Below are 13,003 nucleotides of genomic sequence, written 5' to 3'. Positions count from 1 at the left end.
CAGAGAATGGGGTGAGGGGAAGGAGAGGAGAGAGACAGAGAACCAGACGGCACGATGGACGAGGCAGATGAGCGCTGCACAAAGCACAGACGACAGGGCTGCGGCGCACAGCACCTCCTGCACAGACGGAGGCACAGGGTCCCGTGGGCGCGCCACGCCGGGCGTCCTAGCTAGAGCTCTCCGCCACCTTCTCCGCCTGCCAGGAGCAGGGGCAGTGGGAGGAGAACCTGTACTTCCAGGTACCAGAGAGGGTGGGAGTGCCTGGAGCAGGGGAAGGGCGCTGGGCTCCCTCCTCTCCAACCGCCTCCCATCCTGCCTAAGACCAGGCCAGCCTCCTCTGAAACACTCTGCTCCCCTGCACAGGCGGCCACATCAAGAAGAGAGACCAAAGGACGGAACCAGAGAGAAAGAAAGAGAGGGAGGGAGGGCAGGAGGGACCAGGGGGCCCTACGGAGACTTTGCAAACCCTTCGGAGCCAGTAGGGCCAACCCCAAGAAGATCGAGAAGGAAGAAAGACAGACAGAATGAAAGCCAGACTTGAGGAGGAAGGAAGGGAGAGGGGGAGGAGGGGACAGGGGGACAGGGGAAGAAAGATGAGAGAAAAAGAGGCACAGACGGGCGTCCAGGCCGACTCTGGTACCTGGAATACCAGCTGCTACAGTTTAGAGTGTGCTCTCTCAGGCAGGCTGATCGCAGGAGCTTGTCTGTCTGTCTGTCTGTCTGCAGCTTCCTGTGAGGCACACAGGTTGGGGTAGGGTATGTGGCTCCAGGATCACAGTTCACAGGCCTGAGATTTTGCTCCCAGCCTCCAGGATGGGCCCCCTGGAGAGTTTGTTGGGTGGGGGGGACTCCGCTCACTAGGCTGCTAAGGCCAGGAGATTGAGAAGAGGAGCCACAGGCCTGGTGGTCCAGGGAAATCAGGCTTCAGGGTCCTGCCTAGCAGGGAAGATGGGCCGGGAAAGAAAAGGAGGCTGGATACAAGGTCTCTGGGTAAACCCTGGAATCACCCAAAGCCAGGATCACGGGGATGCAGAGAGCCCTCCACTGCAAGAGTAACTGAGGTGACCACTCCCTCGGACACATCACACGCCCCCCACCCCCCACACCCATGTGCATCCACTCCCCATCACCCTGGGGCCTCCTGAGAGCTCTGGGCTGGGTGGAGAGGCTCCCTCATGCTCCTGGCAGGGTACCTGGGCAGGTAAGCCCCACCCTCAACCCCATGTCCACACCCTGCTGATGCCAGGACCAGAACTCTCCCGAAGGGATGCTGCAGCATGTCCAGACAAGCCCTGTCATTTGGGTTGATGGAAGGGGCGGAGGGTGGGTAAGGAATGGGGGGTGGAAGATGACCAGGTGGAGGTGGGCAGGAGAAACCAGCTCACACTCACCCTGAAGTAGGTAATGGCGGTGGGGGGGGCTCTGGTCTGAGCAGTTCCTCCCCCATCCTTCGAGGGGAAGGCGTCTGTCCAAACACATCCAGGTTGTCCGCAGGCCCTGCAGGGCCTGGCGGAGGGGACGGGTAGCCTGTGGCCAGCGTGGTGAAGCCCATGGTGGGCCGGTAGCTGGGGCTCCCGCTGCGGCTGCTCTGGGAAGGGGAGCCCGTGGATGGTGTGGACTTGCGAGAGAAGCTGACAGCGGCCGGCGGCTGCAGGGTGATCTCCGACATCTCTGCCTGCTGCAGGAGGCCCGGGCGAGGCCGGGCCCGGGCGGCAAGCTCAGGGGAGCCGGTGCGGGAGCTGAGGGGGCTTTGGGTCAGAGGCGAGAGCCGGGAGGGCTGTAGCACCACTTGATGTAAACTGGGCTCGGCGCGCCTGGCCTGCCGGGGGCTGGGCCGGGGCCGGGGCTGGGGCTCATACCACCGGGTGTCCAGGCCAAATGTGCTGGGGCCGCTGTGCCCCCCGGGCTCGGCTGGCTCGGGGTAAGGCAACACGGGGATGCCCATACCTTGGCTGGTATGTCTTAGCTGCCCTTGGCTCACCAGAGGTTGCATAGGTCTGTCCTGCCACTTAGCGGAGGTGGGCACTGGGACGGGGCCTCTGCCCGGCGATTTGCCTGCCCAACCCTTTGGTGCTTCCAGAGACAGGATGCCTGGGTAGGCCGCGGGCACCTGCAGGGAGGTGGGGGGCAGTCCTCGGGGGAGGCAGGCCTTGGGCTGCAGACTCTCGGCTACATCACAGGGGTGCAGCTGGTGGGGAAACATCATGGCCGGGGTTTCCAGGCCCCCAAAGGGGAATTCTGGCCGGCCCCAGGGCTCAGGGGAGCGCCCTCCTGTGGGTGTCTGAGTCAAGGGCAGCGTGCTGTTGGAAGCATTCTCTCCGTTTTCCTCAGGAATGGTGGGGTGGCCGAAAGGCCCCTCAGTGTGCAGGGGTGGGGAGGACATGACCGAGCTCAAGGGGCTGCCCACTTCTGGCATGTAGAAGGGCGGCGGCTCCACCTCCCCTGGGCTGCTGCTGCTGAGGTACCCATAATACTGGGCATGGTGGAAGGGCCGGGGGGCGGGGGGTCTGGCCTGGCCTGTGGCCTGGAGCCGACCTTCCAGGCCGCCGGGGCCCTCCAACCCACGGGGCTGGAACCGAGGGCTGTATGCTGGTGGTGGCAGGTAGGACTCCTGGCTGGATGACAGAGGGGTCAGCTGAGACTTCAGGGCAGCCACAGATGTGGGCACCAGCGGGTCCTCATTCTCCTCATCCGACTGGCGGAACTCAGGGTACATGTCCGTCTCCTCGGCAAAGGGGAAGCCCTCGATGCGCCTGCTCTTCATTGAGGGCTCCATCTCGGACGGATCCATCACGAAGCGGCCATCGGGGCCTCTGCTGATGAGCTCGATGGGCGTCGTGGCCTCAGCCTCGGCCTCGGCCTTGGCCACACTGTACTTCTTGCTACTGATGGCCCTCTTGGTCTTCTTGTACAACGACAGCTCCTTCTCCCGGGTGGGACTCAGCATCCTCTTGGCTGCTGGCTGGCCTTGGTCATCGGAGGACTCCGACGGGGCCCGGAGTGTGCGGATGCTCTCGGGGCTCACCTTGCCAGAGGACAAGCTGCAGGGGTGAGTGAAGGAGCAGGAGCGTGAGGTGGGAGACGCCTGCTCCTCCACTTCTTTTTCTCCTCTTAACGGACCACCACAAACACTTAAGACAATACTCAAAAAAAGGGATGCAGATGGGCCGCATATTTTGGCGGGAAATACTTTGCTCAACGCTCCACTGTCTAGATATGTCCCAGCCGTTTTTGAATGAACACCCACATTTCTGCTTTCATTCTGCCCTGTCCTTCCTGTCTGCCCACTCTGTCTAGTTGCACCTCTGACTTCATTCCCAGCATGCTCAAGAAATGCAACCCCACCTTTGTACCAACTTAAGTGAAACACACTAGGAAGGCACATCCATTAGAATGAAAAAACATCACAGAAACCCATTCCAAAGCTAAAGAGAAATGGATTGCCCACTAATTTGGACTGTCCACACTACTGCTCCCTCTGTGCACGTGGCCAACTTAAAAATACCACACAGATCCGTGGAAAGCAAATAGTTTCAAGGGGCTGAGCAGGGCAAACCACCTGCCTGTGTCCACCCTGCACCTCTGCCCACACACTAGCACAGCAGGGGCACTTACGGAGACTCAAGGCTCTTTCTGCAGTGAGTAATGGAGAGTGGAGGATCTGTAAGGAAGAAGAAGGGGAGGAGAGCCGACTGAGACCAGAGACACAAAACTCGTCTCAGGCGTCCACAGGTCCCGGAGCAAAGCCACAGAGGGGAGCAGCTCCTTCCAATGCTTGGTATCTTTGAGGCCAGTCCCCAGCCCTGTGCTCACCACCACTACATGTGTCCTCTCGCCCATTCTGGCCCCTCACTCCCTCCCCAGCATCCTTCTTCCTTACTCCCTCTTCCAGATCAAGTCCCACTGGCAGTTCCACCCATAAGACCCCATTTCCCTGTTTGCAGGGGGACCCATGCTAAAAGTGGGCCATCTCTTCCAACAGGGAGCATTTGGAGCTGGGCCAGGTAGAGCAGGGCGGTGGGGAAAGACACCCACCTTTTTTGCGCTTGAGCTTACGCTTGCGCTGCTTGTTGACAAAGCAGGCGGCCAGGGTGCTGAACAGGATGGCAGCTGCCAAGAAGCAGATGGTAGCTACGATTCCAGCCAACACAGGCCGAGCTAGCCCGTCATCGGTCAGGTCCGGCTGTGGGAAGATGTCTGCAGGGGGTTGCGAGGAACACACATGACTCCTCCCCTGCCTCCCTCCTGTAAAAGCCCCCACCTGCTCTGACACCAAGCCCCCAAGTATTTTTCCCTACCTCTGCAGAACAGATAATGTTAAGGCTCGGGATCTGTGCTCAACTCTAGCACTCGGAGAGGTTTGGATAGAGGGGGAAGAGAGAGAAGAGACTAGTTTACGGAAGTCAAGTGATCGCTACAGAGCTTAGAAAGAAGGAATCACATCTGTATCTTACCCATAGCAGTAATAATTTCCATAATTATGTCTACTTGGCTAGTGTTTTTTGTAAAGGGCTCTCATGCATACTACCAGACACCCTCATAGGAGGCCAACAGAGCACATGCTATTGCTTTCATTCCCTAAGGTACAGAAACCATCGCTGGCAGAATTTGAGCAACTTGCTGGCATAAATATTGCCCATCAGTTCCTGTACCACAAGACTGTAACTCTGGTCTCCTGCTGGGGATTTGCTGCCTTCTGCCATGCCATCTCGACAAAATTAGAGCCCACTGTGGAGACACCTTGAGGGTAAAATACTACAGCAGAGAGAAGAGGTTGTGACTACAGAATTCAGATCCATCCATTTCTAAGTCCTTACAGCACAGCTGAGCAATTCCTACAGGGAGGGTGAGCACGTCCTGGTCGTCCCGGGTTCAGAATGCTAGAGCCAGCAGAGACATTCAACATAGGTCCAACTTCATTTTACTTAGTTTCACTCTGTGTCCAAATCCATACAGCTCATTAGTGACGGAGCCAGGACTAGACCCCCAGCTACTGTACCCCACTTCAAAGTCAGTTATAATAGAAAGTGCCAGTCTTTAGATTCTGCGGATTCTGATATATTTGGCCAGAGCTCGTCGTTTTGCTGAAAATAACAATGGATGAAAATAACCCAAATCTCGCTTATGAGTTGAGTAGGCAAATGGAATGTTATAGCCTTTGGTAATGGAGGAGCTTAGAGATAGGAGGCTGAGGTTGCTGTGCCTTCATTCACCCATGGGGAGTCTTCCCAATATGTGGGCTTCCTTTTGGTGCCAGGCATAAAGCCACTGAACACAGAACAGTTCACATGAAAACCCTCAAGTCTTCTATTCTAGCCTTGACTGTAAGCTCTGTTCCCTGCTCCTCCTTCTCTCTGAGTCCCCTACCTAGAGGGAAGCCAAGACAGGGTACTTTCATAATAAAAAGGAAGAAGGGAGAGAGGGAGGGAGGGAAGGAAGGAAGGAAGGAAGGAAGGAAGGAAGGAAGGAAGGAAAGAAGGAAGGAAGGAGGAAAGAAAGAAAGAAAGAAAGAGACAAAAGCCAAGGGTGCCATGGTGTCTAACATCAGGCAGAAGTCACACCCTATGGCCCCAGTGCTCTGGTGTCACTTGGAACCTCCCCTGTCCTTCCCCAAGTCTGCCTGCCCTGGTGCTTCTGTAGCTCTGAGTCCTGCTGCATGAGCTTCTTGGCCAAGCTCCTTGTCAGCTGGTCCCAGAGGTCCTTGTGTGAGCACTGCCCATGGAAATGGTGCCATTGCTTAATCACTAAGCAAAAGCCTCTTCCCATACCAAGGGAGCCACTTCACTGGGCGAGGGAGGGGCTCTGCTATGTTTCAGGAACTGTAGCTAGAGAAAGATGTGTAGAAATGGGATCAGGGCCAAGAGAAAGAAAGATAAATGGGGAAAATGCTAGGGAGTTGGCTTTATTTAGCCTGAAAAAAATCTAGGGAGACGAAGGAGTGGAGGAAACAACACCAAACAGCAATTTTCCAAATAAAACCACCATAATTATAAAGCAGTCTTATAATAGGCCTTCAACAAATATGTGCTGACCTGTTGTCTCTCCAATTCACCGCCCCAGTCCATTACAGAGGATAGCACTAGAGGAAACAGGGATTTCATAACAAAAGAACTTAAATCAAGTTCTTCATGACTACTATCATGACAAGATTAGCTATATTTCTTCCTGTGGCTATCTTATAGAAAGTGACATAAATACAGCTCTATAGTTGGAGAAATCCTGTCCATCAAGGGAGAAGAAGGATGGGTTGGAGGGCCTTGAGAAATGATGAGACTCAGTCTCCACCAGAGCTCTCAGTTGTTTCCATTTCAGCCTCCCTCCCCATATTAGCTCTCTCCCAAAGGGCATCCACACGGCTCTTATGTCCTAGAGCTGTAAGAGAACCTCCCCCCTCAAAGTACCTGTGCTGGAGATGCCCTACAGCTGTAAGAGAACCTCCTCCCTACCTGAGCTGGAGACTCCCTATAGTTTTAAGGACACCACCCCCCCGGCAAGTACCAGTGCTGGAGACACCCTACAGCTATAAAAGAACCTCTTTCCACCAAGTACCTGTGCTGGAGACACCCTACAGCTGTACGAGAACTCCCCCTCCAAAGTACCTGTGCTGGAGACATCCTATAGTTGTAAAAGAAGCTCCCCCCCAAGTACCTGTGCTGGAGACACCCTACAGCTGTAAGAGAACCTCTCCCCCCTCCCCTCCAAGTGTCTGTGCTGGAGACACCCTACAGTCGTAAGAGAACCCCCACTTCAAGTACCTGTGCTGGAGACGCCGGCAATGTTGCTGGGTTCGCTGATCAGATCCTGCATGACGGCCAGAACCCGGAATTCGTACCAGGTGTCCTACAGCCCCCAGGACAAGACCCTGTCAGCCTAGGGACCTGAGACAGCGAATGACCCACTGCTGACCCTCCCCCACCCACCCTGCAACAATCTCTCATATTACAGTGTACCCAAGGCAGTGGCCTACCGGAAGCGATGAACAACAGCTCTCAGTTTAAAAAAAAAAAAAAGTCCTGATCTGTAGCATTTGCCAATTTCCATGGTAAAAATACTTCCAACATGGAAGATTTCAATCTACAACTATAAGTTACTGAAAGCAGAGTTGGAAAGAGACGCACACATGGATTCTCAGGAGCCCCCATGAGCCAATTCTATCATTAAATGAGTGTCCAGGAAAGGAAGACAGAAAGACAAATGAGATTGTCCATATCCAAGAAATAAGCTGCTTCCTCTCTCCAGCTAGAGAGAGATCTAAGTTTAAAGGGGGTCTGCTAAGAAAAAAAAATAATGTATCTTCCTCTGGGGACTCTGAATTGTTAAGGCAGGGGTGCTTCCCTGGACAAAGCTAGAAGACTACCCTTCTGGGAAATTCTTTGCCCAGCCCAAGTTAGACTGCTAGCAGGGAGCTAAGGTCACTGTCTAGTGACATATTCAGGGCTCCTCAGCAGCCCTGCCTGGCCTCGGCTTACGTGGAAAAGCCCTCACAGCAATAAAAGCCCATGCTGCCACACACTGGTCCTGAGTCTGTGGGACCTTGGTTGCCATGATCTGAAGATCCCAGATCTTGGTAGCAGATCTGAGAATAAAGAAATTGGTGTGGGGCGGCAGTATATGGCTGCACCTCATACACCTGACACGGGTCACTCAAAGCTTCTGGTGACTCCACAGAGTCATGTCACTTTCAGGATTTGGGAATAGCAGCAGGGAAACCTAGGCACCTCACCTGTGACAGATCCTTGGCAAAGAACTCTCCATCAGTGCCTGGGATGGCACCATCTAACGTCTCCCAGTGTTCCCCGACACGGTATTCCATGATGTAGCGGTCAATGGGAAAGCTGTGATTGGCAGGGGGGAGCCAAGACAGGAGCACACCCTGCTGGGTCCGGTTGGCTGTGAGGCACCTTGGTGGGGTAACCAGCACCAGGGGTTCTGGAGTTGTGATAGGGAATGCTACAGCACAGAGGGAAGAGAGAGAGAAGGGACATGGTGGTGCTGAGGTCTCTGCTCCCTCAACTCTCTACATGCTGTCTTCTGGCTCAGCACGTGCCCCTCAGAACGTGTCACATTCCCATGCATGAGTCATTTCAGGGACAAGACTGTCACATAAAAGAGCCCTCCTCACCCAAGGGAAGTGGCCCACATGATCCTACTTTCTGAGCACTTCTAAAAACATAGATGAGGGAATAGAGTTCTTCATAAAAGGAAAGGGGGGAAAAAACCAAGCTAACAAAGGGGAATCATGGGAGGAAGATGGAAGAATTAAATGTAGTCTTTTAGATAAGATAGTATCTTAAGAAGATACTACAATATGTATCTACTTCTAAAGAAGTAGGAATGCCTTCCCATAGCTCAGTCTGCTCTCAATTGCCTTCTTGGCCCAGGTGGGAAAACAGAGCCAGGGAGGAAAGTTCCAGAGTAGGGGTAAGCATCCCAACACTGCTGCACCCCTTGTTGGCAGTAAAGGATCCAGGAACAGGCTAGAGGGGTGCCACTTGTTCACAGCTGCTCTCGAGGTGGGATGGAGCGAGCCACTGGGTCCAGGAAGGAAGAGGTGGCATGACTAGGAGATTCAACGGGGAGAACTGGCCACACACCGGCCACCAAATGAGGCCAAGGGCCAGAGGAAAGAATTGGTAAGAGCACAGAAGGAAGAAGGATTTCCAGCCTGCCCTATGAAGCCACAGGAAGATACAAACATGTGGCTTAACAGGGAAGGATAAATGCTGAGCCTCTTCCTTAACAGCAATCTGTCCAAAAGTGCTCTGATGTGGGAGAAGGCACTATGGTCCAGGCAAACCCCACAGAACGGTATGACAAGTCCTTCCTGGGAGAGCAAATGACTTGATTAGGTAAAGCACATAGGAAGGTGTCAGGCACAAAGTAATCAGTAAAGTTAGCTGCTAGGACCATCACCACCATTACCATCCTTACCAGCTCCTCCAGGCAATATCCTCAAGACATCCCAGCCCGGGGCCCTCACCTAAAGTGTTCACAGTGACCACCTCACTGAAGGCGCTCGTTCCCAGCTTGTTCTGAGCCAGGACGCTGAACTGGTATGCTGTCTCAGGCTCCAGGGTGTCCACTAGCAACCAGCTGGGTCCCGGTGGCACTGGCAAAGACAGCCAGTCATGGGGCCCAAACTGTGCCCGCTTCATCCTAGCCAAAAGAAAGAGAGAGGATCGGGGACAAGGGGGTGGGGTGGGTTACACTGGAGACACGAGAGTACATGCAAGGTCCTCAAGGAGGTGGCGGTGGGCAAAACTGGCCTTCCCAGGTTTTAGGACAGAAAGAGGTAATGACCAAGGTGGGATGACCTACCCAACTTCGGCTTTGCCACATTGCCAGCCACTGCTGATACCTCCTCTGCTAAGAGGAACCCTTAGGTAAAAGTGACGCCCAAGATTCTGGTCAAACCACCAAGTACATTCTGGGAGAATCTCACCCTGGTCACAACCCTGAGAGCAGCTCTGCCTTGAAAGAGTCAGGACACACGGAACAAGGCAGGTACCATCATGGGAAGGTGAGGATGAGCAACTCAGCAATGGCAGACCCTATAGGGAAAGAACCCAGGTGACCTCAGCTGCACACCCTCTCCAGGACAGCCAAAGTGGGATGTCAAGTAACCCAGAGGGCTCACTCTGTCCAACCAGCTTTGAGTCTTCTGAGGAAGTCTAGGGTATATGACAAAAATAACCAGGGGCTTCCCCAGTGAGGACCACAGTCCTTAAGGCCTCAATGGTTAGAACTCACCATCAAGGGGAAGGTCACGTTGTGCATGGAGAACCCTGAAACTAGGAGTGAAGGTTAGGCCTTGTTCTATACTGCCCACCTAACTCTCCTCAGGCACTGAGGCAGGGATCTACAGGTGCAGTGCCCCGGCATCACCACAGGGAGGAGACATCAGCCTAGGAGACTGAGACCCTGGGCAGCTTTCTTCTTGCAGCCCTGAGCTCAAGCTGTAACTTAGCGGACGCCCGCCCACCGGGTTCCCTCTCTGTTTAAAGGCTCACTACCATGAATGCTCAGAAGTTTGAGCCAAGGCAGCAGAAAGCACAGCAAGAAAGAAGCTAGTGCCAAATGTCTGAGTCAGTACTGGGAGAGTCAGGCAATCAGAATGAGAGGGAAGGAGACCTCCCCAAACTTCACAACCACCCATACCCCCAACCCAGCCCTGGGCACCAAAGCAAGTGAGCAAAGTGTAATAAAGCGGTGCAGATGAGCAGCAGCGTGGAGCAGGACCGCAAGCAGTAAGGGAGACCCTGGTCTAGGCCCAGACCTGCCACTCGGACACCCCCGAAGTTGGCTTGGCCATGCCAAACGCACTTCCCTGAACACACAGCCACCCAGCAGCACCAAGATTCTTGCAGTGGTCCCCTGGCAGGGTTGTCAGGAGCATCCCCTTCCCCCAGGCCGCCACCACTCCCCACCTCTGGAGGACCAGAGATAAGCGTTGGAGGATGTTCTGGTTGCACCTCAGAGAGCTCCCCATGCTCACCATCCAGATGCATTGTGTCTCTCCAGAACTCAAAACCCCTCATGTATTCAGGACATAGCCACCAAATCACCATGACGGGAAAGAGGGCAGCTGCCTTTCAACCTCCCTTGCTATTGAGAAGGGTTCTCCCTGAATTTCCACCAGTCACCCTCTGCAGGGATGTTTCCTCCTTCCCAGGCTCTGGTTGAGCCTGACTGGGAATACACACCCAGATGAGGCAGGTCTGAAAAGGAGGAAGTGGGAGGACTCATCCTTCCTGCTCAAGGATGTCCCACGCTGCAGGTGGCCAGTTCCTGGCTCAGGATAGGAATGTGTGGGAAGAGAAATCCTTGGGGAACAAGAAGGAGGTCAGCTATGTTTCCTCTCTCTACCTTTTCTGTGCCTCCTGACCTCAGCCTGATTTATGTGTCTTTGAGATCCCTTATCTACCTTGAGGCTCAGGCAAAGATCTCAAATCACTACATCTGGCCAAATTAACAGCAGAGATAGAAACATACTAGAGACACAGGGTCCTACAGAAAATGGAAATGCTGAAGACAAGGCCAGAAGGCAGGCACCACTTCAAAGTGGTTTCTGGAACCACTGGGGAAGTGACAATAAAAATTAGATTCTACGCTTCTGGCTGGGCTGTTTCACAATGACCTTGAAGTCTAGGAGTCTCTTCCAGACTCCAGAGGACAGAGGGACCTAAAAGCAGCATGAACGAAGGACACAAAAAGGGGTCGTGAGATAAGCTGAGGAAGAGTAGCAGAGGGAGATGGTCGCTTCAGACAACAACCTAAACTGGCATCCCAAACCTTCCAGGTTGGGAATGCAGAACGCCCAAAATCCCTCAGACAGATACACCCCTCCCCCACAAGACCTAGTCACTGCGTCAACACACCTCGCTGCCTGGAGGTCTAGCAGGCGAAGAGCCATATCCTTCTCATAACGTCCACCCACCCTAGGGGACTGACTGAAGTCGGGGGTTGGGGGAGGGAGAAGCAGAGAGCAAAGCATGCGGGGGTGACTCACAGAGGTCCGTACCAAACTGAGAATGTCTGCTCGAATCCTCCATCATAGCCTGGCTCCCAGGACACGTTGGCAGTTGTCATGGAGACCTGGACCCGGACACTGCCCGGGGCATGGGGACTGGTGCCTGGAGACCAAGTGAAGTCCTCTCAGACTGAAATGAACTGGGCCCAGGGAGCTGGGCACCCACAGTGGCACTGCGCAGTAGCAAAATGCAGTGCCCCAAGTGCAGTGCTCAGGGGCGAGGGATGCTCGGAGGAGCAGACGCCCTGCGCAGTAGGGCTGTAGAAGGAAACCCATCCCCCTGTGCCATCTAGTCCTTCTAGCAAGACATGGCGTGAGCATCAGGAATATGGCCAAAGGGAATCCAGAACCTTTGTCACCCCAGGCCAAAGTCCTGTGCTCCGCTGGCAAACACAGAGACACTCTCCCTGAAGGTCACAGCCAAAGCCAAAAAGCCCCTGTCCGGTAAAGTTCTCTGGCCTCATGAGATAGCCATATTTCTCCCAAACATCAAAGTGAGAGGCAGCACAACACAACTGTTAAGAACTTCAACTTGGGTTCGAGTCCTGGATCCAGCACTCATCAGCGATGCTCGGAGAGGTGTGCGATCCACGCCAGCCTTGGTTTCAAATGGACATACACTGGGGACTTACCAGTTCTCGCCTCATAGGTTATAAATGATGGGGCACCACTTGGTATAGAGCCTAAAACTGGTGGTAAACGCTGAAAAGTGTTGGTCACTGTTACAACTGGCTGTCAGTCCCCAGAGAGGCAGGCTACAATGGTACAAGCTGAGGTCATAGGGACACACACCTCAGGCAGAAGAAGTGGAATCATAATGCTTAGCATCCCAGGAAATGGGAACGCCAGGAACCTCCATGCCAGGCCCAGCCTATAGAGCTCAGTGCACAGGTCCCCTCCCAGATCCCCCTCATTCCATTCTTCCAGCTCCCCTTCTAGGCCCTAGACACAAACCTCTGAGCAGTTGCTCCTGCCCACACACCTGCCCCATTTCTGCGTGGCAGTGTTGCTGGGTACATTCTGCCAGAAAAAGACCTCCCCGGGACAGGCCCCATGTCACCTTCCCTTATGCAGGGTGTTACAGAGGGCTAGGGCTACACAGGGCAGGCTCCGGGCTCAGGGGTGGGCTGATTCAGGAAAGATGCCCAGAAAGGGTGGACAGTGCCCAGCACCCAGACCACAGCCCTCCTGCCCACAGCCCCCGTACCGATGACGGTCAGGTGGGTACTGGCAGTGATGCTGGTGACCACGTTGGTGGCGATGCACTCCCACTCCCCGTGGTCCTCCTTACTCAGGGCTCGGAACTGGAGACTCCCGCTGGGCAGGGCATTGTGCTTGCTTCTGCTGGGCTTCCCTACCTTGGCCAAAAAAGGGGGCAAAGAGGAAGGTGGGAGCGGGGTGGCAAAGGAGGAACCAGGTCGACAGGGAAGAAGAGAAGCCACCAACACATCAGAAGGCCAAGAACAGGAGAAC

General features: G+C 54.5%; 1 protein-coding gene across 1 annotated transcript in view; it reads right to left on the bottom strand.

Annotated features, from left to right (window-relative positions):
• Positions 1-1,387: 1,387 nt before the first annotated feature.
• LOC111153938 (immunoglobulin superfamily member 9B) overlaps positions 1,388-13,003 on the bottom strand; it is a 36,246-nt gene continuing 24,630 nt past the window's right edge. Inside the window, exons 11-18 of the mRNA XM_022513273.1 lie at positions 12,738-12,888; positions 11,522-11,633; positions 8,981-9,156; positions 7,724-7,950; positions 6,756-6,840; positions 4,036-4,197; positions 3,616-3,661; positions 1,388-3,041 (exon numbers count right to left, since the gene is read on the bottom strand). Of these exons, the coding sequence (XP_022368981.1) occupies positions 1,388-3,041; positions 3,616-3,661; positions 4,036-4,197; positions 6,756-6,840; positions 7,724-7,950; positions 8,981-9,156; positions 11,522-11,633; positions 12,738-12,888 (2,613 nt within the window). The remainder of the gene's footprint in view (positions 3,042-3,615; positions 3,662-4,035; positions 4,198-6,755; positions 6,841-7,723; positions 7,951-8,980; positions 9,157-11,521; positions 11,634-12,737; positions 12,889-13,003) is intronic.

The sequence above is a fragment of the Enhydra lutris genome, unplaced genomic scaffold, assembly GCF_002288905.1.
Source record: "Enhydra lutris kenyoni isolate GAN:26980312 unplaced genomic scaffold, ASM228890v2 scaffoldscaffold34, whole genome shotgun sequence".
Taxonomy (NCBI): domain Eukaryota; kingdom Metazoa; phylum Chordata; class Mammalia; order Carnivora; family Mustelidae; genus Enhydra; species Enhydra lutris.
The sequence above is the reverse complement of the archived record's forward strand: the minus strand, read 5'-3'. Positions and strand labels throughout refer to the sequence as shown.